Source organism: Plectropomus leopardus, chromosome 15 (assembly GCF_026936395.1).
Source record: "Plectropomus leopardus strain MGB_pleo_1.0 chromosome 15, ASM2693639v1, whole genome shotgun sequence".
Taxonomy (NCBI): Eukaryota; Metazoa; Chordata; class Actinopteri; order Perciformes; family Serranidae; genus Plectropomus; species Plectropomus leopardus.
In genome coordinates, this window is record NC_142190.1 from 8,061,741 (window position 1) to 8,089,441 (window position 27,701).

The window sequence follows — 27,701 nt, forward strand, 5'->3', positions numbered from 1 at the left end:
TATTATTTTTAATATTATTTACTTATTAAATTAAAATTAAATTAAATTAAAGTAAAGTAAATCATTTATTATCGCCATTTTTGGTCATTTCTTTTTTTTTTTTAACAAACAAAAGAACAAAACATTTTGGTGTGCTAATTTTCAGGAACTTTTATTGCAAAAACAGGGTTAACAAAACTTAAAACAGTAATAAAGTTAAAGCATTCATGACAGTCAACTAAATAGAAATGAGGAAACAAGTTAGTCAAGTTGAACTACATTTCCCCACAACATTGCGAGTGCACGGAACTACGGCAAGCCGGAGGCGGAAATGTGAGCCTTTGCTGTTTTTTGAAGGAAGGAAGTGTTTCCTCCTCCTGCTGTGGCGTTTGTGAAGCGAGCCCAAAAAGTTTGTAAAAGCGTAAGTTTGCCGTAAATAAATACTTTTACGTTTTTATCGTCGTGAACTTTAGTAGGAGACTTCGAGAAAGTCATTCATACTGTTTCAACGACCACACGGGCGGAAAAGTTAGCTTTGTAACTTAGCCGCATAGCTAACAACAACAGTGGCTCGCGGCATCTTTTCACCTGTTTTAGCGTAAATTAGAAGCTGGATGTTAGTTCACGTTTGTTTCTGATGTTAGGAAACGTTTGTTGACGATGCAAGATCATGGCGGTCTTAAGAGAAGGTATGTGTCCTGGACTGGATGCGGATTTACTGCGTGACCTGCGTGCTGCCGATGTTAAAACAGGTGAGTGTTTGTGTGTCGCTGTTTTGAGGATTCATCTCATTAAAAACAGAGCAGCAGTAACAGGCGCGGTTTTTATTTTCACAGTGGAGGACGTGGTCTCATCTGACATCGAGGAACTTGCACAGAGATGCTCTGTGTCATATAAGGTATTTATGTCATACATAAACTTATTTATTTATTTAATTTAGATTTTAATTACTTGTTTATTTAAAAGGGACATAGCGTATTGATGAACATCAGTAGAAAATATAAATGTAAATATGCCCGAGGTAGCATTACTACAAATTTACATCCGTAGTCCCTTGGCAGGTAACAGGTAAAAGAAATTCAGAGGCAAGTGACACATTTCCTGCTACACTGTAGCACATATGATGATATTAGAACAAAGTTCTTCACACAAATTAAATGTAAATGCCAAGATTTTGATACAGTAATACAGTATCTGCTGGGGGAAAACAGTGTCTGTGTTATAGAAGCAGTGAAGGTATGTTGGTGCATGTCAGTCTACGGGACAACCTGACATGACATTTATACTTCATTCCTCCTGCAAGTCTCACTTTTTGTTTAAATACATTTGTTTACGCCTATATACAGTAAATGTTCGTGCTCTTTTTATTTATACATCTGTTTTTTATCCAATGGATTGCTGTTGATTTGAATATCATTATTGATTTTTTTTCCTTGTATTTATTTATAATCATCATTTAATTGTATCTGAGGCTTGGGCAAAATTGTTTTACACATTCATGCTAATAAAGCAAATTGAATTGAACTGAATTGAAAATTGACAGAAAAAAACAACATAAATTATACGGAGGACAAAGTGCATTAAAAGTGTCAATGTAAACTGTATGACATAAAGTGCATGGTGCAAAGTGCCTCATCTGTGTACAGAGAATAGAGTTCAACATGTGTTGGTCGCTCACAGCTGTAACTCAAGAGAAGTTTCCTCGTCCCAGCCGCTTGGGACGGTTCCAAGCGGGGACATGTGCAGTTTAAAACATAAATGTTAACCCTGCTGCTATCGGGGAAAAGATACTGAAGTTTCCGCTGAAAAACCACAAACCACTACAGAGCAGCTTCTCTCCCCAGGCTGTGAGACTCCTCAACTCCTCCTTCGACGCCAAAAAAGATGTAGCAGGATTTAGGATTAACTTCAGTTTAATTTCTTCTTAAACCACATTTGAGAAAAATGACAGTAAATCTACTTTGTATCTTGTATGGTACACATTATGATGCCAGTTGCCCAAAAAAAATGTTTGTAATGTTTTTTGTCATAACACAGATAAACATTATTTAAAAAAATAAAATTGTATACAATACTGTATGGAAAATGTTTATAATTATTAAAGTTATCTAGGTAAATTTGCAGAGATAAAAAGAACATTATGATGACTGTAAAACTTTAAACCTAAATACTACCAAAAACTGCAATGGTGGGATTCCATAATGGTTTGAAATTTCATGCCAATAAATGCATTTTTAGTAATTTTCTGTTATACATTTTCACATTGAGCACATTAAACAATTAAAATTTTAACTTAAAGTATCTATTATTATGAATCTATTTTTATTTTCAAGATTTTAAATAGACAGAAAAAGATGTTCTCTGATCATTTTTGTGGAGAGAGTTTATGGGGCTGAAAAATGTGAGAAAGGCCCAAAAAAAGGGACTCAGCATGGCCTCCAGAAAGTCCTGTTACAGTATATGCAGTGCAGTGTTTGGTTTGTCCATTCTGAACAGCACCATGAAAACATGGCGGTGTAACGTGGCGCTGTCCATGGATGACGACCTGCTGCCTGTGCAGATATAAACAGCTAACTCTAAGGTAACAAGAAACACAACAAATCTTATTTCCAGGCAATCAAACGCTAAAGAAAACATATTTATTACATTGTATCCAATTTCTGCATATATATCTCACCGTATTGGCCGTTTATAAAGCTCCTACAACCAAACAAATTTCCCCACTGTAACATTTAACATCTTCATTACTAAGGACACCCTTTATGTTCCCTTATTTCCTGATGATGAATCAAATTCATAGCTTTATTTTGCAGTGTTAGAAATAAAAACAAAAGACACCCACACTTAATACTTGGCATAAACAGTGAAGTGTGGGAGATTGGCCAATATCATGTTGATCTTGGGCACATTTTCACCCACACGCAGCGTGAGTTTCTCATTTTGTAAGTGGTTCATATTAGGTGAACTTAAAAAAAAGGACAAACTGTTTCTCTTAATTAAACAAAAGTTCCACTTGGCTTGTTATGGCAAACAGGTCATCTGGTTAACAAGCTAGGCAAAATAGATCCACAGCACTGGTTCAGGTCTCTTAAAACTAGACTACATTGTTTCCGGTAGATATAGCAGAGAGGTTGCACAGCAAAAATGGATTTAATAAGAAGTATAAGTAGTATTTTAAATATAGTTGTGTGTACACTTAGCGATAAACAATAGGAAAGTTTCTATCATTTCTATTCAAAACTAAAAAACTCCTTATTGGGTATGCCACATAGTCCTTCATTATCAGTTTGGACCTGCAGAGAGAGGCCAGCTCTTTCAGTTTTAAATCATTTCGCTGTGAGAACCAGGAGGAGAGCAGAGATCATGAAAGAAATTCTGCCTAACTCAGTTCTGACCTTATGGGCAGATAACAGGAAACTACTTTTTTTTTTTTTTAGATCATAAATAGTGTTTTCCACCAAACTTTTTCAGAGATATAAGAGTGCAAATAATCAGGAAAGAGACTCAGAAGGGCCTCTTAGATAAGTGTGTCAGTGAATAATTGTGTGGGTGGACAGGGCATGGAAGTCGACCCGAGCTTTCTTGGTTAAAAAAAAGATGAGTGAGAGCTTTCCAGTCAGAGGCACATCCTCTGTGGTGAGACGGTCTGTACGTGCAGTCTGGACAAAGATTTTTGTAACCCCAAGAGAAACTTTTGAAAAGTGTGAATTATATTCTGCAGTCTCCTTTCTCATATCACTGCAAATCTTCTTTTCACGTTGGCTACGGTGCATTAAACCTATCTCGGATTAGAACCCCTAATGACTGACTTGTTGCCCTTTTGAGAGTTAAATACCACCTTGATGTCGATCATTTGAATTTAAACAAGGTTCCCAAGGTCAGGGAAGACCTGGAAAAGTCACAGTCACATTTTCCAGGCCTGGGAAAGTCATGGAACTAGTAAAAACAATTGAATTGAAAAATCATGTTAATTTGTGGTGCGTAAAAAAATTTTAATTAGCATTAATGTAACATAGTGGTGAATTTATATTCTGTAGCTGACGATATAATGAAGCTCTAATATGCCTTGATGTGTTGTATTTTTTTATTGTTTATTGTGGCTGTATTTTACCACCATTTTTTAAGAAAACATGCCTTCCATACATATGTTTTTTTTTTTTAAAATAATGAGGTATTTTTTAACGTTTGTGAAAATGTCGGTGATTTTATTAAATTGGCTTTGTTTTTTAATAGAAACTTTTATAGAATTTTTATTTTTAGTTACTTTCTCCTCTTTTTTGGAAAATAAGTTTGGGAAGCATGCTTTCTTTGAAAACGTTTTTTAAAAAACATTTTGGGTGATTTTTTTTTTCCTTGAAAATTTAAAATTTGTGCTAATTGGTTTCTATTTCTTAAAATTTTGATAGGCATTTTTAATTTAAATTCCTCCAAATTACACCATTCATCATGGCCAAAAACTGTAAAAACAGAAATTATTGTTGGATTTTTAAATGTTCGATGGTCCTTGAACACATTATGTCGGATCCTGAGTCATTGAAAAGTCATGGAAAAGTTTTGAAATTCTGTCCATGATAATGCGTGGGAACCCTGTTGTTGCCGTTCTGGACGTTGATTAACACCTTGCTGGTGGTCATCTCAGTTTAAAGTGGTAAAAAGATATCACAGAATGAACTGCAGTTTTTTCCCCCTGAGATCATTACATTTTTAGAATATCTTTTTTTTTCCATCACCGCCTGCAGCAGGTTGAGGCTCATCCTAGTGGCCGAGCTACACTTCCTGACCAGCTTGTACAGCCTGCAGGCATCCCCTGAGCTGATCACCAGCCTCCCTGTGGTGCATCAGACTCCTGCTGTTGATTTGAACCATTGTTGTGCGCACACATTGCAATGGCTCAGAGGTCATTGCGAGGCCATCTGCACCAGCACGTCCATCTGACTAAAGCAGCCTGCTACAGTTCAATTAAAGCCGCTCAAGGCAAGGTCTGTAAGTAAAAACACACCTATCTTATGAGCCCACATCTTAAAATGGGGCGCCAACATTCCCACTAATTGAGACCCAGCAGATTTGCCTTATTTTCCCCAAATACATTTCTGCTGTTGGACATGAACTCTGGCAGGAAATCCTCTTTGCCCAGAAGAGGAGACTAATCAGAATGTAAGCCTGCTAAACAGAAGTTATTACTCATTCTGCAGAAAGCAGGGCTCAAAATGTGATGTTTTTCCCCTCTGATCTGTTTCCATAAAAAGTATCACAACCCAGCTGTTTAGTTTATGCTGTTGTGGATGACGTGTTACAGAGTAATGTGATGTGATCACAGTAATGCGTTTGAAAGTAACATGTAACTGTAATCACATTCCATTTGTCAGTAATGCAGTAATGAAGTAATGTGACATGTTACTGTTCTAAACTCAGTTTTAACAATACGCAGGGTTCCCACAGTCATGGAAAACCTGGGAATTTTATAACCTAACCCTGACATTTCATTCATATAAAGGCCTTGAAAAGTTATGGAATTAGTAAAAATCATTAAGACTTTTGAAAAGTTATTGAGTTATTAACCCTTTGGAACCTGAGCAAACTGATTTATTTAAAGAATGGGAAGAGGGCAATAAGCAATTTATAAAAGTGAATGACCCCAAAAATAGCTAGAAATTAGTAAAAGGAACAATAAAATCACCTGAAAATTATCCCCAGAAAAAGGAAAGCAACAAAACAAAACAAAAACAATTAAGGAAATGACCAGAAATAGTGCTTGAAAATAATAATTCTGTAATATAGTTTTAATATATATATATATATATATATAGATAGATAGATAGATAGATAGATAGATAGATAGATAGATAGATAGATAGATAGAAAAGTTCTCTTCTTCCTTTAGAGATTTGAAATGACGACAAAAGTCCAGATATTTTCGTAACGTTATTTCCATCACTGTTTCCTAGCAACTTTTAAGTCTAAGTGAAACGTCAAATGGAGCATATTTAGCTTTTTTGCGTACAAGTTTAGACATTTTTTGAGGTAAAGTGAGTTTGTGAGCAGGGGCATAATTATGAGAGGGATATGATAAAATTGTTGTGATCACTCATAAGTGGGTGTGACTTAGCGACCACAGACTCTCGAAATAACAGCCTGATTAATCTGCTCATAGGCGGCCGAGTGCGGGAGGTGGCGGCGGTTCCTGGCAGCCTCACCATGTGCTGTATATGAAGAACCACAGTGATTTACAGAGCGATACCACACATCCATTATTAAATCTGGAGGCAAAGGCGAAAATATTTCCCTATGAAAATAAAAAAACAAGCACACCTCCGACCCATAATATCGCTCTGATAGCTGCTGTGACCCACAAACTAACAGTCAAGTGCAGTTTTATATGATTGGAGAGGTTGGCTGGAAACCCCATATTACTTTTCATTGGATACATTTATGTATGTGCCCTTGAGTGCAATATGAATCATCAAAATATGTATTAACATTCTGCAGGAGGAAAGAAGAGTAGGATTTTGATATTTTAACACACAGGGACACAGAACTTGGAAAATGTATTTCTTATCTCTCAATTTTTAAGTTGCATGTTCATGTGGAGAACTAAAGTTGTGGTTCCTAACCGATGGGCCGCGGACACAAGGGACTAAATTAACAGCAGGGATGTAGAAATATTCCTTCTTTTTCCGTCAGTGACGTTTCTCAGTGGTTTAGCTGTCCTGAGGTGGGATGTGGTTCAGTCCTTTAAGACTGATGATGCCACAGTGATAGCTATTGATCTGCAACATAATATTGATGCAGTTATAATTAACTGAATAATGCCAAATTGTCATATGTGCCTGTTCTTATAGTCTGTGGGTTTTAATGTTTAACTGTAGTGAATTTTAAATAAATGGAGGGTTATTGTGTCTCAACTGAATGCTGATGCTGCTTATTATAAATTAGGCAACAAATGCCACAGTTAATGTTCTTGTGTACAGCTGTGAGCATCCTTGTTTGGCAATTAAAATGCCAAGATAAGCAAAATGCATAGAAGTATTCTAATACTGAAAATGGTCTCTGTTTGCACTTAAACTCAAACTTTTTATTGTCTCTCCCTTTATATTTTCAAAGTACCCACCAGAACCAATGCGCTTTTATCAAACAAAAATGTCCAATATTTGCTTGTACCTGCTCTTGTGAAATTTAAGGATTTGCTGCTTTTCTCAAATAATTAAGAATATTTAGGTTTTGCACAAGTGGCTGGAAAATTTTAAGATTCTCGCTTGGGTTCTGGGAACTTAAAATGAAACTTTATTTTTATTTTTTATTATAAAAATAACACAGTGGTATAGTACAACATAACAGTGATGTTAAACAGTGAACACAATTGACATTCTGTGTCCATGGAAGTGAAAAACAAAGGTAAACAGGTCATTAAAATCATATACTCGGCTGTTCTGTTCCTTTAATGCAGGAGTGTAGGTGTATGTGTGAGACGTGTGTGAAATGATGCAGACAGCCATTATCCTGTATGTAGCAGTGTTAAAATGTTTAAGGAAGTGAGGGAAAGAAAAAAATCTAACAGTGCGAAAAAGAGGCAGGAAAATTTGATGGCAATTTTTCAATATTTTCTGACTTGTAATCAACTGAACAAAAGATTATCCGACAGATCAGTAAAGAAAATAATTGTTAATCCCAGCAGGACTATCCTGAACCATTGCGGTTGTATATCTAAAACTAAGCATCATAACATGATACAAGAAAACTAATATAGAACCTGAGCACAACAATTATTGACATCTCACCAGTTATAATCTTATTTGGTGATTTAACTTTTGTAAGTGGGCGGCACAGTGGCTTTGTGGTTAGCACTGTTGCCTCACAGCAAGAGGGTCCCTGGTTCAAGTCCCAGTTGGAACAGGGGTTGGGATTGCCCCCCCCACAACCCTCAGCGGAGCGGTGACAAGCAGTTAGTCACCTGCCGGTGCCATATAAAGGTCCAATATGTAATGTTTAGGGGGGACCTGGGGGTGTGGATTGCAGTTTGCAACCACCAGGTTTTTACCAAGAGCTGAAATATCCACAGAGGTCTCTGCTCTAAAATACATGGACCTGGTGATTGAAAGCAGTGATAACACTGTGTTTTTCCGATGCTACTGTCACTGAGGGGCTACGAACTACGATTGTTGTTGTTAAACTTGAATGGCCCAAACTAGAGCCAGTGTTTGGTTTGGTTTGTCCTGAGCTACGGTATACGGTGCAGTATGACGATCTACGTAAACCAGGACCTGCTGCTTATCCAGATGTAATTGGCTCATTCGAAGGTAACGGAAATGCAACGATTCACATTTTTTTAGGTGATTATACACAAAAGAAAATCTACTTATTATATATGATTCCATCTTTGCCAGTAGATCCCCCTAATTCCTCCACACTGGACCTTTAAATGCAAACTTGCCTACTGCAGCTTTAGTTATCAAATATTAACCAAATGATGATATGAGAAAGTATGGACAGCGGACAGTGTAGGTCTGATTGTGTTATTTCAAAAGTCTTCCTAAGTGCATTAAAACATGCCAAAATTTTACCTTGAGCTTTTGGGATATAATCTCAATGGCCCAAATGGGCAGAAAACCACCCAGTCTGGCAACACTGTCCAAGGTAGATGAGTACTTGTTGTGTTGTGGCTGTCCTGTGCTGCAGTCGTGTGAACCTCATGGTGTAATTTCTGTATTTCAGGCTCTGTTTGCCATCCGCCGAGTACTGCTGGCCCAACACACTGCTTTCCCCGTGTCAGGCGCTGATCTGTATGAAGAACTATTGAGCTCAACAGCCATCCTCTCTACTGGAAATCCCAGGTAAAGACAATTCTGCACACACAGCAGAGCACACTGCTTTGTCTTTTGAGGACTGGGGGATTTAACAGTGGGCTCAGTGCCACAGGAGCTTAAAGGAAGATTCACCTCCCAAATCAAATATGTATTCCTAAGGACAGTTCCCCCACATATTGAATTAAGAGACATTTCCCCAGTGTTCAGTTTAGAGGCAAAAGTCATTCTGTGTTGATTCAGCATGCAGTGGCTCCTTCATCAGTGCTACCTGATATTATTTCAGATTAAAGTCTTGGATTTGTTTAGCGGTGTTAATAGCCGTATTCTGTGTGTTTTGAAAGTTGAAGCACATGTTGGTTGATGCCAACAAAACACTTAACATGCTGTACCAAATTAATTTGTGCTGAAATTTTCTGTATGCAACATTCACAGCATTAATGTAAAGATTTAGCTGAGTCATGGCGTCGTGAGTGGAGAGTGAAGTCATGCTATCTAAGTGTGTTGTAATCCGAGCCTCTCTGTGGTTTGTTGTAGTAAGCCAGTCTGGCAATGTGTGTATGTCAATGCATGTGTGTATCCTACTGCACGGTTTCCTACACATTTATTTATTTGTGGAACTCTACCATGATCAAAACATATGTTGCCACAAATAGAATTTGTATTTTTGGAGCTGGACCGATCAGTAGTCGAAATATACATACTGTGTGGTTATTCGTAGCACCATACTCTCGGAGCATAGAGAGCACTCTGGGCACAGATGGAGCAGCAGAACGTCTAGTGCATTGAAAGTGAAACTCCACCATTCCTCTGGGTCTAAAAGACTGCAGCAGCTGCTCTTCTCATCCATCGATCTGATCTGATTAGCTCTGAATGTATCGATAGATTAATTTTCTACCATTTTCCATTTCCACTCAAAAACTGCTGCTAAAATAACTTATGACAAGCTCCACCAGCGCTACATTCAGAGACCCAAAAATTTAGAGAGGGGACTAAAAATGATACAAAAGGACACACACACACACACACATTTAAAAGAAAAAAACAGTTTGGTGTCTTTGTCTGCTACCTCTACACACTTACTCTAATTCTGTGGGATACTAGCTATCTCATTACCTCCTCTTTGCACTTTGCCCATACAGCGGTTACCTCTGATACCAATCTGGCAGCTTTGTGAAAGCATTGCGCCCAACCTATACATTCCCCTTGGTGAGCACCACCAACCTTTACCGTTGTTTAGTGCTGTTTACAGAGTTGGCACCATCAGCTGCTGCTTTAGGTGTCCATACAACGCATACTCTTCGAATTTTGCATAGAGCTCCTTCAAACTGTCATTGATTCAAGGGTTGGATTTCAAAAGTCTGCTCTTAGAGGCGGGAATGTCACACTGTTATGGTGCCTTGGTGATCTGTATAAAAGGTACAAATCCCCTGTCGTTTGGTTCTGTGTGAAAATACCAAAGGCAGCATGAAGAACGTACCTCGTAGTGACCTTATAGCACCCTTTCTGTGTACAAAGGGCTAAAGTCACTTTTTTCAGTTTAATATTTGCAATTTTTGTTCCTTGGCTTTGCAGACCAGCACAGACTGTCCACAATCACAGGATAACCTGTAAAATCAATACTATTGTACATTACAAGATGTTTGTAACCGGATTCCTCTGCATCGATCCGTTTTATCAAACTAAGATCTTTTCAGTGTTGTTGAAATCGAATTTGCATCGAACTGTGCCAGCAGAATATGCATCTGAAGCATAGTACCTGAAGTTAAAAATACAGCAGAGCAATAGAGTGTTTTAGAAATGGCCTGTGTGCTATATTTTAGTTGCTAAAGCTGCCTTCTTTGCTTGCTCTTCCATTTGGCTCGTGAACGCAGCCTAAAGTGGCTTCTGATATATCAGCTGCATTAACTCTGCCTCTAGCTGACTACTTTCCACCAAAAACAACAAACATCACAGACAAGTCCTTTAAAACATCTTTGCGGTACATTGAAAAATAAAAATTTAATGACTTGAAAGAAACCTAAAATTCCCACTGCTACCAGCATGGCATCGTATTACAGCAGTACTTGGAATTAGCCTGCAAAAACTGAGACACAACATCCCATAAAAGGTTTGCACAGAGGTGTGTGCTGGCATTGGCAGGTTCAGTTATCTGTATGCAGTCACGGCACAAATCATAGCAGATAAATTCACCACTTTTTGAAGGGAAATATTCTTTAGCCAGGACACAGACTGCTCTGGACAAATCTGTGAAATGGGCCAGCATGGCATAATTTATAGGATGGTACCTTTCCTACAGTTAAACCCACAGTTTCAGCATAATTAATGACCACAGGTGTTTTTTTTTTCTCTCCGCGGCTCTTTTTTAAGTGGTTTTCATAAATTAGTTAGTGCTTTGGATTAGTGATATGAAAGTGAATCAGCCATGTGAGTAGAGGCAGCGTGATTTGTGTATCTTGGCTGCGCTCTACTGGTGAGAAGATGAAGTGATGGATGATGCTCTCTGCTCTCGAAGGTGTCTTATTTTGTACAGCCAGTATGTTCTGTGGTTTATTCAGAGACTGAGTAGAGAAACATACACAGATACCCTCTTTCCACTCAATTAGCTCTGGTTCTTGAATCAGATCATTTCAAGTTTCTTTGACCTTTGGTTTTGTCCTGCCTGCATTTCCATCAGTTTGAGTAGAAACGTAATCAAGAATGCGGAAACTAAACAGTAACAAATTAGCAGATTGCATTGATTACCTGCAAGCTTTTGCTCTGTTATTACAGATATTTGTTTTTGTCCAAATGACAATCATGGCCCAACTTTTAAAAATAAGAAAGCATGAGAGTCTATCACGTGCAAGGCTGGCACACCCACTGATGTTGTCACAGTTCGCACTTCAGGTCAAGGAAAACTTACTGTGTTTTGGTTCAATCAAGCTGTGAATTTTTGGGGTTCTGAACCTTTTTTTTTTTTTTTTTGGTTAAAATGCTCCAAATGGTTCAAAATTAGATACGGAAACCGAAAGAAAACCTGTTTCATGTTGTTGGAAAATGACCTAATTGGGTTTTTTTTGTGATGATTATTTTGTGGTGACTTAATCTAATACATCAGCCCTGCGATAAATCCTACCTTCATGGTTATAAAGTTCAATTTTTGTCAAAGTTGTTGTAGGGATGTGTTGATACAACTTTATGGTTAGTTTTAGGCTGAAGTTTGTGGTGTAGTCACATTTTATTGAGTTATACAAGAGGTGTTTGTAACATTAAGTATTTTCATTTATTTAAATGGGGTGGGTAAAATATTAGACAAATCTCTCTGTATAATGCAGTTTCAGCAGCAGAAATATTGTCCTGAATGTGCTATTTTGTCCACAACTAAAAGATACTCGCTTTACTGTCGTAGAGAAGTAAAGAAACCAGAAAATATTCACATTTTTGAGGCTGGGATGAGAAAATTTTGACTTTTTTTTTTCTTTAAAAAACCCCTCCCAAATCCAAAAAAAACCAACTCTAAATGATTAACTGATTATGAAATAATAGTTGACAACTAACTGATTGATCAATTAATTGTTGCAGCTCTTGGCCCAGTTAGAATCTCATTACACAGCGGCTGTGGCTCAGAGGTCGAGCAGGTCGTCCTCAAATTGGAAGGTCAGCGGTTCGATTCCCGGCTCCTCTGGGCAACATGTCGAAGTATCCTTGAGCAAGATACTGACCCCCCAAATTGCTCCTGATGCCGCGTCATCGGAGTGTGAGTGTGTGTGGATGATTACTGAGTAGCAGGTGGCACCTTGTACGATAACCTCAGCCACCAGTGTGTGAATGTGGTAGTGTAGTGTGAAAGCGCTTTGAAGTATTAATAAGACTAGAAAAATGCTATACAAGTACAGTCCATTTACCATTACTTTTGAAAAATGATTTATCCAATTATTTTTGATTAACATTCAAATCATTATAACTATTGATAATATCAATAATCGGTTAATTCGGTTAACTTATTTCACAATAAATTTCTATAAAATTAATTATGATTAGTCCTACTGTTTGAAATTTTAATTATCATTAAAACCAGACTTGAGCACTGCATTTTACAAAACTCACAGTAAATACTGTCTGGTGTCAACCAAAGTAATCGCACAGCATGCGACGTGGGTTTGTTTTGCTTTTCCCTTGTTTATAGAGTGGGCGTGCAGCAGGCAAACCCAGTGATGCTGCTGGTTCCTTGTCCTCATCTACAGTGACACAGAAAGTCAAGCAGTACATCATATAATTGCATTTGATACTTCAGTGCAGTAAATATCCTATACTTTAAGACTTTTACTCAGATAATATTCTCAAAGGTGAAAAATCATTTCCTGGTAAAATATATCTGTACTTTTACTCAAGTGTGGTTTGCAGGTACTTCATCCACCACTGCTCTCATTTCAAAAACAAACCACAATGACCCCCAAAATGACCATAAAGTTGAGTTAATGCCTCTCTTAAACAGACTCAACAAACCTGAACATTATAACTGTCATGGAAGTAGAATTTATTGCAGGTTGTTTTATTAGACTACATTACTTTTAGCTTGGTGCACCTATCTGAGTGTATAATATGTAAATGGTTTTGTACAGTAGCTTCTTTGAGAGACTGTGATATGCTGATGATTAGAATGATATTTCCTGTTTTGCCTACTTGCTAACGCTGAGCGTGTCTGTTGATCGTCTGCACAGACAGAAGAGGAGATCTTTCTCATCTCTGCGTCAGAATCAGCAAACTGAATGCAGAAAAAAATATCCATTTTAATAGCAAACAAACTGTGATGTATTTCCAAAAACTATACAGCCTGGGTGAAATGAAGCAAATATTTGAGTATTTACATTTTCTTCATCATACTTAGTGAAGGCAGCCAGGTTTAGACTTTTCCTTCCTGAAGCCTGAAGCCCTGAAGGCTGTAAACACTGTTAGGACTTCTCTTCAGCTTTCAATCACGTCTGCTGCCAGACACCTTTTGGCATATTATTTTTATGTCTCTTTCCCTTTCTTCTTCCAGCTGTTTGATATATGCTCAGTGAATGAGAGCCTTGAGCCCAGGAAAGGGATAAAAGGATGTGATGGACGTGAACTTTTTTTCAGTTTTTTGGTGTTACGTCAAACCAGCTAGCAGAAATGTCAGAAATTAAATCTGAAATCAAAAGAGCTCAAAGAAATCCTACTGTTACATAATAAAATAACCAAATGCATTGTTAAACCTTTATACTTAGCTCTCTATTTGGTTAATACATAACTTTTTTTTTTTAAATTAATAATTGCCGTACCTTGTCAGTATGGACTTCCTGTTTTGTCAAGCAAAATAATGTAATTGAAAACGTGAATAAAAAATGTGATTAATCACAAATAACTATTTGAATTCTGTGATTAATCACAATTTAAAAAATTAATCGTTTGACAGCCCTACAAAAAAGTATGGAATTATTCATACTTTTGACAACATTATAGTCAAAAAGTCACACTAGTGCAACTTGCATTTCATACACCTCCGTCAAAGCTCAAACCTAACATAGTCATTATTAAGGGATAATAAATGGCATTCAGTTATTTTTAGCCACAGAGAAAATCAAACATTATGTACAAAGACAAACAGAGAGGAAGCTACAAAAACTAAACAGACCCTGTCAGAAATCCTGATGCTGTCGCGATTTTTCACACTAACAGAACGAATGATCAGGGCTGATAATGGTATATAGCCGTCATCAGCTTGCTTATCATGTTGCCTACATAATATTTTTGTCATCACCTGATAGTAATGACACCAATGATGTTATACTGTGCAATAGTCGTAGCCTTCTTATAAAGAACTCAGCCTCAGAGTTCAGTGTAAGTGGCTCTCAGCAGCCCACACAATGTGCTGCTTAGTCCCTGTTCACTATTTGTTTAAATCCAGGTGCTGAGTATGGCCACAGGAAGGAAATATCTGTCTGCAGGAATCAAACATTGTCTTTAAAAAGAGCTCTACACATAACAACATCTGAGCTTCATTGCTTCTACTCTAGTCACAAGGGAAAGGACCTTGGGTTTTAAGTAGTAAACAGTATTACAGTATTCTGATCTCACCAATGAGTGTGGCCCATAAGAAATCCAGCTTTTCAAGGACAATCGCTCTTATCCTTCTGAGGTCTTACAGGAACACAGCCTGGTGTTTTCATCAACAGTGCAGCCCTCTCTGATCTGTCGTCAGCGAAGGCAGGGATAATGCACGTATGTCCATCCCTACCAATTCTCCTCTTCACAATCACGCTGTGGGCGATGAGAACCTCTATTAACCAATCGCAGGCTTCCAGCGATGCTTAACCTTCAAGCTGGAGGACCTTGGCTATTTAGATTTGACTGCATCGCCGTCACATCCACCATCACATGTGCCAGCAGACATGATGAGATTTCACAAACTACACATCACTGAACGTCAACATAGACACATCATAATACTCCAGCGCTGAAAGAACAGATGGTCAAAGCAATACAACAAACACTACCTTGGTGATGATCAAAATATAGGTGCAAGAGCAACACTCACTCCCTTAGGAGCTAGTAGCAGTAGAAATATCTACATTTTAATAAAATAAGTCTGTAATTCTCTAAAGCACCAGTTTTATGTTGTAACGCTCAGGGCTGTGTATTTCAAGAATCTGGTGATATATTGTTATACTGTAAGCAAGGTGACATATTGCGATTGCGATGATTTTACTACAGTCAGAGTATCTTTATGTATTTCCCTGTACTACTTTTCTTGGAAGGAATTAACATTTGCTCTTTATCAGTAAATATAAATAAATACATGAATTATTAAATAAATAACAGTGCTCGCAGAATAATTTAGATAAACAAATTGAGAAAATTAAATACTTCAAAAAAATGTGAACATAATAATAAAATAACATAATATCAGGATACTGAAGTGTGTTGGTATTTTCTTACACAGCTAGTAACTTATGAGAATGTTTCCTAAATGAAATGTGGAATTCCACTATATTATTACTTATATCTATATATTTAGAAGTATAGCAAGCCTTTGACAGCAACGACAGTGTATCAGTAGATTACAGTTTGTGGTAGTCCATGCTGTGGACATATTTGGGTCAGCACTCAAACGTTTTGAGGTTTGAAACCCAGCCAATGCTGAGACTAACACCAACAGACACAATACAATGGGCATAGTAACTAAATTGCACATGTATAATTTCTATTTTTACCTCTACTCTTTTTTTGTATTTACTTGTACTTATTCTGTCCTTCTGCTGCTGCAGATGTATCCTCTTGCGATCAATAATGGCTTATTCTATCTTATTTCATCTTACACTCAGTTGTTCTCACTAAATCGAATCAAATATAAAAAACTGCTATTCCCATATCAACGTTTTCATGACAATATTGTAAATACTCAGCATATCCAAGAAGATTTAACAGTTCTATATGTTGTAGCCATCGGTTTCTGAAAAATAATTAGTATTCCATGAATTTGGTATAGATACTTCTTCTCCCATAAGCTCCAGCTGCCTCTGCTTTGCTATGGAGAGGAATCCAGCCAGAGCAGCAAATCAGATCTGTAGCAAATTCATTTTGAAAAGAAAGTGGTGCAACATAGTTTCAGAATGTATCCAAATCTGACCCAATTTTGACCCGACAGCAGACTTTCAGTGTTTTGTTTTTTTAATGTTTGTCTTTCCCTTGTATCACTCTCCGTCCCCTCCCTAAATTCTGAGATTTTTTGCGGGCATAGGTGTAGCGCTCAGTGAGTTCTTTTTCCTCAGCAGCAGTTTGTGGCTTGCAGGATGGATAATTGATCTGAGCTTATCAGATTAGATCAATGAATGAGAGAAGCAGCTGCTGTGAGAAAATGCAAATTTTTAGACACAGCGTATTGAACGCTTAAGTTTAACATTAAATGCGCCTAATGTTTTACTGCTCCATGTGTGCCCAGAGTGCACTCTGCACTGTGAGAGTGTGGAGCAATGCATAACTTAACTGTATATATATATATGTCAACAGCGCTCTGAATGACACACCAACTTTGAAAATAGAAACTGTATTTGTGGTGTTTGATGTTTTAATCCTGGCGGGCCACCACAAAAAAATTACTATGTGCGAGACCCTGATGTTTTAACCCTTAAACAGACTGTTAAAGAAGTGAAGAGGGGTCAAAATTTTCTCACTTTTCAAAAAGGTCCTCTCTCTGTCAGTTAAAAGCATGTTTGGGCCCGCACTATGTAACGCACAGACACACACACTAAGATTAATGAAAAGCCAACTATTTTTTGATATATTCAATTTAAAAACACAGCCAGTGGCTGAGTCTGATAAGAAGCAATGAAACAGCAACAGAAATTAGGAATTAGCCAAACATTTTCAGAATAGTCTGGAACCTATTGCAAGCTCTGTTTGTATTATGCTCACCCAACTGCAGTTTTTGTTGGCTCTACGGATGTACGTGGACTTAATGGTTTATTACACGGGATGGCAGGAGTGAGTAATGGATTGCACCTTGTTTCTTGCAGTTTAGATAAACTGCTGGATTCAGGCTTGTATACTGGAGAGATAACGGAGCTGTCAGGAGGCCCAGGAAGTGGCAAATCTCAGGTGAACATTTCCTACCTACTCTCTCCATCACTGATAATTTCTTACTCATAAATTCCCCCTTTTTAGAATTCCCTCTCCTCCCATAGAATCAGAAATTGTACTCTGGTTGAAATAATCCTTTTCCGAGTTATCATTTAACTAACACAAATTATCCTTGCTATCTTTAACTATTCCCTGTGTGCTTGTCATGTCTTCTAGGTGTGTTTCGGAGTTGCAGTGCACATTTCTCACCGGCTGAAACAGAGTGTAATATTTATTGATACGACAGGAGGGCTGACTGCCAGCCGCTTGCTTCAAATGCTACAAGCTGAAACAAGTAACACAGAAGAGCAGGTGAGTTGACAAGGATTAAGTTTGACACTAAAATTACATGTTTTGTAATATAAGACAAGTTAAAACAAACTGTCATTTTACAGATGGAAGCTCTTCAGAGGATCCATATCTTTCATTTGTTTAACATCTTCTCTTTACTCGACTGTCTGTACGGTCTTTGCAGCGGTGGGCTTCAGCAGGTTTGTTTGTATTTGTTTTTTTTCTTTTGCTCAAAATATACCAACAATCTTGCTGCATCCAGGGAACCTTTCAGAGAGACAGGTGAAATTTTCAGCAGTCTAATTTTGTCACATTTTGTATTAGGCCTCTGTTGGCGGTGGCTCTGTCAAGGCAGTGATCGTGGACTCGGTGTCAGCTGTTATCTCTCCTCTACTGGGAGGCAAACAAAATGAAGGTGATATCTCTCTCTGCGAGTCCATCATAGTGCATCATACCTGAGGCTGTGTTTACACCTGAGCCTGTAAACTCCAAATGTCTGTAAAATAAATACCACAACAGGGTTCCCACACATTTTGCAGGCATGACATCTAAGTTAGTTCCAGTCATGAGAGGGTGTGAAAATAACACAGAAACATTTGTACAGTCACGTTTAGAATAAAAGCTCAGTTTTTCTGATGTCAGTCATAAATAGAGCTGTTTCATTAACCTTGGAGCTGCATCGACTGGAGTCTGACCTCTTGAGAATCAATATAATTAAAGTTCTTAATCCAAGTGAACTTAATTCAACTTCATGTCTAACTATTGGTTTATAGAAAAGCTCCAAAACTGCAATCTAATTAAGCAATCATTCAATACAACAAGGTTTAGAAGGGCTCTAAAATAAACCTGCTGAATGGGTCTGTAAAAAATTCAAAACATTAAAGAACAATGTAATTAAACTATATCTAAAAATATTAAATGTATTAAAAATAGCTAATTGATGACGTATTTTGTTAAAAGTTATAAACACTATTAAGGAACAGTTCACCCCTAAATCCAAATCCAAAATACATATTTTCCTCTTACCTGTAGTGCTATTTATCAGTCTAGATATCAGCTTTCGAGATGTCTGCTTTCTTTCCAATATAATAGAACTACGTAGTTCCTACATGGAGCTTCGTTTTTCATATGTATTTCTTTTGGCACTATAAGCACCACAAGCCAAGTGTCATCTAATTCCATTATATTTGAGTGAAGGCAGGCATTTCTGTGTATATCTCCAACACTCTGCTACTCACACCAGAACAAGCTAGATTAACTAATAGCACCACAGGTAAGAAGACAATTAGGTATTTTTTATTTTTGGTTGAAATGTCCCTTTAAGCAAAAGCTACTGGTCTGTGTACACTCATTTATTCGTGACCAACTTGAGTTTGAGCTTTGAGAATTTATTATAATTTGAAAAATATAATTGATTTACCATGAAGCAGTTTCATGCTCTCCACACCTAACAAGTCTGTTTGAATAATCTGCAATAAAACCAAATATAACAAAAGCGCTGCAAAATATTTCTCCAAAGTGGACATTAAAGACCAAGATATTTAGCTCAGTTCAGTAGATAATATTGTAGTTTGTAAATGCTTGCACTGCAAATAAGTAATGTAAGAAAAAAATTCCCCCCAAAATAGGAATCCCTCTGTGTTTCTGAGTGTGGTTTAAGCAAAAACGAGTAAATAAATAGTTAAAAATTTGTTGGGTGTGGAGGTGATGCATTAAAAGACAGTAATAAGAAGCAAAAGCAAGAAAATAAATAGTTACAAATTAAAAAGACAATGATATTTTAAGCCCTGATTTAAATAAATTAACAGTTTTACCAGCTAATCTGGCTAAATCCTGATTAGTGAACCGCAATATGTGTCATCGCCTTTTTCCAATTTAGCCCTGCCAACTTCAAACCAGTGAGAGGAATTAAAACAAAACTGCAAATACAAAATTAATCATGTGAAAAAACACAAACTTTTCAGACTTTGGCAGAAAACATGTTCATGTCGGACCTCATGGCTCATAGTAAAAAGCTTATAAAAAATAGATTTTTAGGGCTTTTAATTAAATGAATGTCTGCACCAAATTCCAGTCAATCTGTGTAACACTTTTATTCTGGACCACTGTTGAGGACTGACTGTCATTGCAATCCTTTGAGCTCCGCTGTCGGTGTCGCTATAAACAAATTGAGTCAACCATAAGAATATTAAAGACTGTAAATGTCACAACAATGATATCTGTAGCCTTAGTTCCTACTGTTGCATTGCTTAGAAAGTACCGTAAATGACACTGAGATATTCTGCACACGAACAAACCTTTCTACAACTTCCTTTGCCTCCAGGCATGTCCTTGATGATACAAGTGGCAGGAGTTCTTAAGACAATGGCAAAGGACTTCAATGTTGCTGCTTTGGTAAGGATGACACAGTCCTTGACGTGTGCTACTCTAAATGCAAGATGCATTTCCAGCGTCAATCTAAACTCTCTGCAAACCCTTTCACACTTCCTCTTGTTATTGCTTTGAGACACATGATGAAAACTAAACAATTTTTTTCCCATTTTTGTTTGGGTAAGAAAAGAAAATCAAGATAAAATCCAAAGGTTAATCATTTCTGATGATTAAATATGTAAAACAAAAAAATCCATTTGTTAGTTCAGGTGTATGGCTGGGGGTTGCGATTATGTAAAATATGAACTAATCACATTAAAAAAGCATGCACCAAAGAAAATCAGCCTTCCCCTTAAATCATCAAGTTATCTGAAGTGAAATAAAGACAATTTGATAGACTGTTTGATGGTGGCCTTTGATTAAAAGCGGCACAATCTGGCTGTCCCACTTATATATGTATTTTTCTCTTCTAAAGCTTTCTGTTGCAAGCTATACTAAACCATGAAACAGAATAGAGAAATGTCGTCATAATCCCCTAAGAGGGAAAAAAAATCAAAAGATTAACTTGAATCTGTCTGGGCCTGCAGGTTACAAACCATGTTACAAGAAGTGGCAGCGGGGAGGTGCAGCCAGGCCTCGGTGTGTCTTGGAGTCAGGTCCCCAGAACCAGGATCCTGCTGGAGCGATTAGAGAGGGCTGCGGCCATCAGCCACTCCACCCTGCGCTCTGCAACACTGATCAAATCTTCTAGACAGGTACTACAAGCAACATTGACTTGCACATCATCCAGCTCAGTATTGATTCTGTCGCAGGGGTTTCGTTGAGAGGTAAATGTCAAAATGGAGTCTGTGAAATTATGTTTGCTCTTGTAAAACAGGTCTGGTTTGATAAAGAAGCCCGTTATTTTCATTAAAAAACAGCTTCAGGCAATACTTTTTACAAGAAAAGTCTTATTGTAATTCACAAAAACAGGCTGTCATAGAAAACACTCTGCTGATTCAGATCCAAGACACTCAGAGGTTTACCCAAAAGCATTTTAAAGGCCCGGACACACCGAACTAACATCAAAGAACTAGAGGCGATGACAGCGGACTGTTGCACTGCCTCACATCACCTGTGTCTTGGCCAAAAAGTTGCACATCAACACATCGCAAAGACCAATGGCAAACAAGCACATATGATCTGTGCCTTCTTGAGGGATAAAAACTCTCCATACCAGCAGACAGCAGTAATCTGTAATTGTCATTCAAAAAGGGAAACCAGAAGACCATCATGACTCTAGTTAGCCTGTACATTAGAAGCAAAATCCATTGTTGAAAGAATATAGCATATCTGCCGCCAATGAATAATTACACAAACAACCAGGAAACGCTTCTACTGAAGAGTTAAAGACTAATAAAAAACAATCTTACCTGATATGACAAGTGTGTTTCAGTCTCTCAGCTCTGACAGCTCTGTCTGACAGCAAACTGAAGCTGGTATTTCTCAGACAGCACAGTCCCTTGACAAAAATAGTTATTTGACTTTGCAGAGCACCACAGTTGCAATATTCCACCTATAGCATACACTAAAACTGATGTTGATGTTTTAGTGGGTCTTAAGTGGCAAAAATATGTTTTGTGGTGGCCCCAATCCAGCAGTACATTGCTTAGCTTCCATGTCAGTAGATTTGTCATATCAAAGATGCTAGCAAAGCAACAGAGTAAACCGAATAATCACAGCAAAAATATCAGATAGGTTGAACTACCATGTTAAACTATATATCTTTAATTTAGTACACTTACGGCTGAAAAACAACAGAAATTAACATGTTTGCCAGTGTCACTTTTATTTTTTTCTTCACACAATGTTTTCGATGAAGTTCATATTTTCAACAGAAGAAAAGGCAAACCTGCAACAGAGCAGACGGCAGACGCTTCCGCATATTGCAAATACATTAGTGGAGCTTTAATGGATCGTAATGATAAAAGGATGAAATTGGCATTATTGTTAAAAACTCTTCTACAATCTTTGTTACTTACTCCTCCTCTAATAAATAAATGTCCTCAAAGGCATTAATTATACATTTTCTGTTCTAAATTACAAAAGAGGTCCTACAGATGACACAAAGAATGCTTCAACAGAGCACATTCAAAAATTAATGTTTTATATTGCAGCTGAGGTTTTTTTTTCTACTAGTAAATCAACACTGTCATGTGCTCTGCTTCTTAGCCTTGTCACATCAAAGAAGAGTTTGACTTGCAGTGGTGGAGTCGCTCTGAAGAAGGATCCTCTGGAAAGAGAAAACTGCATGAGACTGATTCCTGATGAGAGCCAGTTATAATCGTATGACCAAAGGTACGTGAATGTTTCTGGACTAATTTTGCAAGAAGATGTGAATCGCTGATGGTTCCTTTTCATTTTCACCCCTCTGAAACTGCACAACGCTATGCAAGTTTCTGAATGATATCTAAACATTGGCTCCTTGGTTTGTTTACTGTCATTAAAATCGATTGTATTAGCTTCAAATTTTGCCCATTTAAATCTTGCTGCAGCATTAGCATTTCGTTGGGTGCACTCTGTGTATGTCATAGACTACAGACTGCTTTTCGTTAAACTCATTGATGACTTTAAGTCTTAAGGCAAAAATAAGGTTGCAGCTAGAGCTGTTTTTTTTTTAACATTAGGAGGGAGGAATATAGACGCAGCAAAGTTCTTTTTTTGTGTGTATCTTTCATGCCTTTTAAGGGAAGCAGGCCAGGTTCATGTGGCATCTGTCCCTTCAGAGCTTCAATACATTCAGATATTTAATTAAACCACCTCATAGCCTAAAGCGTCCCGGGTATAAAAAGGCAAGTCTGAATTATCCTTGAGAGCCATTCAGATGCAGGGGGCTGCAGTAAGAACCTTCCAGCATCTCATTGGATTGTGTCATAATTTGGGATGAAAGTAAAATGTATGATTTAAGAGGAGGAAAGCCCTCCTAAAATACCAAATGTTTCTGATATCAGGCTTAAAACTTAATAAAAGCATACCATACTTTATACCAGGGTTTCATGTCATCCTATACTCCAACATTTTTGTGAAAGAAATGTTTAACGACCTGCTAAAGTATGACTTCTCTATGCTACTTTGGACACCATGCTATAGTATGACTTTTTGGAGCCATTTTGGATGACATGCTATAGTATGAATTTTTTTTGACATTTTGGACAACATGCTATAGTTTGACTTTTTATACTATTTTGGACGGCATGCTATAGAATGACTTTTTTATGCTATTTCGGAGAACATGCTTTAGGAGAAGCTAACTGATTTGCACATAAAACTCTGTCAAGTGAGAGAGTTAAACAACGCTCTAAAAGCAACAGCTAAAATACAGGAAACTTTTAACTCAACGGTTTTTATCGGCCCCGCTCGCATGGGAGCCCAGTCAGCCCTGCTTGCCTCCACTCTCCCGGTTCAGGATCCATGTGTGGAGGCACTGACTGAGGAGCAATTTCCGCCACTGACCACTGGCACGGCAGCTCCAGCTGGGGTGCACTCAGCGGGCTCCTGCTCTACTCCATGCCTGAGGGGGAGTCAGTTGAAGCAGGTGGGTGGCAGAGGCTGGAGGGGAAGACAGAGGGAAATTCTCTGGCCCCTACCATCTTGCCTGGAGCTGAGGCTGGAAAACCATTTTACGGTGCTGAGCCCAGACTCGTCCTCTAACCGACATCCCTCTGTCGTGCCCACCCCCTCACCAGCGCATGCCTCCATCATGGTGATCAGGGACTCAGATCGTCCAGGGGCTCTTGCTCCCCTCCTACGACAACGCCGCAGCAGTCCACTGTTTCCCCGGTGCCCGTTTGCTGGACCTCAACACACAGCTTTCAGCAGTACGCGGAAAGCACGCCAACGTCAGTATTGTGGTGGCAGCAACAGCACAGCTTACCGTGAGTCTGAAACTTTAAAGGAGCTTTTTAAACTCTTCTTAACTCCCTTAAAGCAAATGGTAAATACATTGCAATCTCTGGACCCCTACTGACCTACACAAGGGGCATAGAAAAATTCAGCCAGCTTTTTGCCATTAATTCATGGCTAAAAAGTGAATGTGACCATTTTGGGTTCACTTTTATTGATAATTATGATCTGTTCTGGGGTCGCCCTGCATTTTTTACACATGATTGACTGCACCCCAACCGCAGGGGTACACAAGCACTGGCCCAAAACATAATGCACTGTATTACACAGTGACTAACTGTTACCTCACCCACTCCGGCTGATTTTATTGAACCTATCATCTCAGCTCAATAAAATACTGTGAAAAGAAAAACAAAAGGACGGAGCCCAAACAACTTGATTACCATTAACATAAATAGAAACTCTTTTTCACCCGCAAAACAGACAGAAAACAACATGGCTCTGTTCAACATTAGGGCATTAACGAACAAGTCTTTTAATGTTAATGAACTAATTAATGACAACAGTCTATATTGTCTTTTTCTTACTGAGACTTGGCTAGGCTCAAATGCACCTGCCACGATAATAGAGGCCTGTGGCTCAGCGGTAAAGCGGGTCGTCCTCTAATCCGAAGGTCAGCTGTTCGATCCTCAACATGTCAAAGTGTCCTTGGGCAAGATACTGAACCCTGAATTGCTCCCGATGCCGCATCGTCAGAATGTGAGAGCGTGTGAATGATTACTGAGTAGCACATGGCACCATGTACGGTAGCCTCAGCCACCAGTGTGTGAATGTGTGTGAATGGGTGAATGTGACAGTGTAGTGTGAAAGTGCTTTGAGTGGTCAATAAGACTTGAACAGCGCTATAGAAATACAGTCCATTTACCATTCACCCGGCTACATTTTCTTCTTCTCATCAAGAATGGGAAAGAAGGGTGGAGGCACAGCCTCAGAGTCACTGGAGGGCAGAGATGTGGACTAAGGCTCTTTTAATGCATTTGAATATAATGCAACTTTTTTAAACTGTCAGACTTGTTTCCTCACAGTGACTATATACAGGGCTCCTAAAATTGACCTGTCCCCTCTTTTTTAACAGAATTCTCAGAACTACTGTCTGTCAGTCGCACAAGCTTTGACTTCATCCATCCATCCATCCATCCATCTATTTTCGTCCGGCTTATCCGTGGCCAGGTCGCACACCAGATGTCCCTGTCCCCAGCAACGCTTTCCAGTTCCTGGGGGGACCCCAAGGCTTTCCCGGGCCTACCAGTAGGACTTGCCTGGAACACCTCCAACGGGAGGCGCCCAGGAGGCATCCTGATCAGATGCCCGAACCACCTCGACTGGCCTCTTTCCACACAAAGGAGCAGCAGCTCTACTCCGAGCTCCTTCTGGATGTCCGAGCTCCTCACCCTGAGCCCAGCCACCCTACGGGGGAATCTCATTTCAGCTGCTTGTATCCGCTATCTCATTCTTTTGGTCACTACCCAGAGCTCATGACCATAGGTGAGGGTTAGAACATAGATGGACCGGTAAATCGAGAGCTTTGCCTTCCAGCTCAACTCCTTCTTCACCACAGAAGTCAGACCCAACTCCCGCATCACTGCGGATGCTGCACCAAACTTCCTGTCCATCTCACGCACCGTTCTACCCTCACTCATGAAAAAGACCCTGAGATACTTGAAATCCTTTGCTTGAGGCAGCAACTCACTCCCTACCCAGAGATCCCGACTCAGATCTGGAGGTGCTGACAGGCATCCTGACCGTCTCACACTCAGCTGCAATCCACCCCAGTGCATGCTGGAGGTCACGGTGTGATAAAGTCAACAGAACCACATCATCTGCAAAAAGCAGAGATGCAATTCTAAAGTCCCCAAACTGGACCCCTTCTTCCCCCCAGGTGCGCCTTGAGATCCTGTCCATGAAAATTACAAACAGGATCGGAGACAAGGGACAACCCTGGTGGAGGCCAACATCAACTCGAAACATGTTTGACTTCACGCCGAGTATGCGGACACAGTTCTCACTTTGGTTATACAGGAACCATTTGGCTTGCAGAAGCGACCCCGGCACCCTGGGTACCCTTGCTAGGGTAAAGAGCTACAATAGATTATCTTTTAAATCCAAAATTAAATAACAATATTGCGCTTCCGGCCTCTAAATGGGAAGAGTTTGCTGCCTACTTCAGAAAGAAAATTATCAACATAAGGTCTGGCGTCTGCCAGCAAAACACGCCCATTGCACCTTTATCTGTACCCTGTTTACAATGTGACGCAAAGTATGAATGCTTTGACCTGGTTGATGCTGAGACTCTGATCTCATCCCAACTTCTCTTTTTAAAACCATTTTTAATTCTTTATCTGAAGACACCCTTGCCATAGTTACTATACTCTCTACTGCTGGGCGTCTTCCCCAATTATTTTAAAACAGCTTTAGTTGAACCTCTTAAAAAAAGGAACTATATATTTTATCATTAAGCAATCATAGACCAATTTCAAATCTCCCATTTTGAGTACAGTTTTTAGAGAAATAAATTTTGGCATTTGTTGGCCCGTCTGGAACGGCCTGTTTTAAATTGGTTCAGTTTATATCATTGTGGAAGAAAGTTTTTAGATAATCCCTGCTCCAAACAATATGAGGTTACCTGTTGTGTACCACAAGAATCTATTGTAGGACCTTTACTTTTTAATCTATATATGCTACTGCTGGGCAGTGTCATCAGGAGGCATGGCATTTCTTTCCACAGCTATGCTGATGACACTCAGCTCTATGTGGCTGTGTCTCCTGATGAATCTGGGCCGATTAAATCACTTTTTAACTGTAACTTTTTACAACTCAACCATGGCAAAGCAGACGTACCAGTCATGGATCGAAGGCTCAGAGAGAGAAACTTGCCTCCAAACTAAACATACTTGTACTAAACCCAAGTCAAGAAGCAAGAAATGTAGGGGTCATATTTGATTCAGATTTTAATTTTAAACCCCACATTCTTAGTATTACAAAAACAGTATTTTATCATTTAAAACAGTATTTCCAAAGTCAGGCTGTTTCTCTCTTTGAGCAACACAGAGAAACTAATGCGTGCTTTTATAACCAGCAGGCTGGACTACTGTAATGCTCTCCTTTCTGGTCTACCAAAGAACACAATCAATCAGCTGCAGCTAATTCAGAACTCTGCAACACAAGTTTTGACTAAGACAAGAAAGAGAGCACACCTTACGACTATTTTAAAAGCTATACAGTGGTTGCCTGTTAGTTTTCAGATAAATTTTACTTTTTTTTAATTGTAAAGTTCTTTTATTAGTTTATAAGGCACTACATGGCCTTGCACTGGACTACATTTACGCACAAGGAAGGCCCCTCAGATCCTCCGACTCCAAAAGAACAGCCCGCCGGAGAATCTCAGAGGAGCTGCAAATGTTGATACTTTTAAACATAAACTATCTTTTTAGTCTGGCTTTTATGTAGTGTCTTACTATTTTATGGTTTTTACTTACTCTGGTTTCCATTTTTGCTTATTTCATGTGTTGTTCTTTTTTTTTCAATCAAACTGTAAAGCACTTTGAATTACATTTGATTACTTTGAAATGTGCTATATAAATATAATTTGACTAATTGAGTATGACTTTTTGCGTACCATTTTCTACAACATGCTATAATATGAGATTTTTATGCTATTTTTGGTCATTTTTTCAATATTCATTTTTATGGTGTTTT

The 27,701-nt window shown here is 38.6% G+C and overlaps 1 protein-coding gene across 5 annotated transcripts; it reads left to right on the forward strand.

Annotated features, from left to right (window-relative positions):
- Positions 1 to 286: 286 nt before the first annotated feature.
- Positions 287 to 27,609, forward strand: rad51d (RAD51 paralog D). Of its 5 annotated transcripts, none has more exons than XR_015778951.1 (13): positions 287 to 400; positions 624 to 731; positions 816 to 877; positions 8,689 to 8,807; positions 17,300 to 17,381; positions 17,580 to 17,714; positions 17,798 to 17,893; positions 18,018 to 18,108; positions 20,017 to 20,087; positions 20,651 to 20,818; positions 22,275 to 23,637; positions 23,789 to 23,977; positions 25,081 to 27,609. XR_015778951.1 is itself a non-coding variant. In XM_042499791.2 (12 exons), exons 2-11 carry the CDS (start codon positions 650 to 652, stop codon positions 22,368 to 22,370), a joined length of 1,002 nt encoding a protein of 333 aa, XP_042355725.1. In that variant the 5' UTR covers positions 287 to 400; positions 624 to 649; the 3' UTR covers positions 22,371 to 22,400; positions 25,081 to 27,609. The 5 variants fall into 5 exon arrangements, 1 of the variants encoding a protein (XP_042355725.1); XR_015778952.1 differs by having other exon boundaries at positions 22,275 to 22,400; positions 23,509 to 23,977; XR_015778953.1 differs by having other exon boundaries at positions 22,275 to 22,400.
- Positions 27,610 to 27,701: the final 92 nt, after the last annotated feature.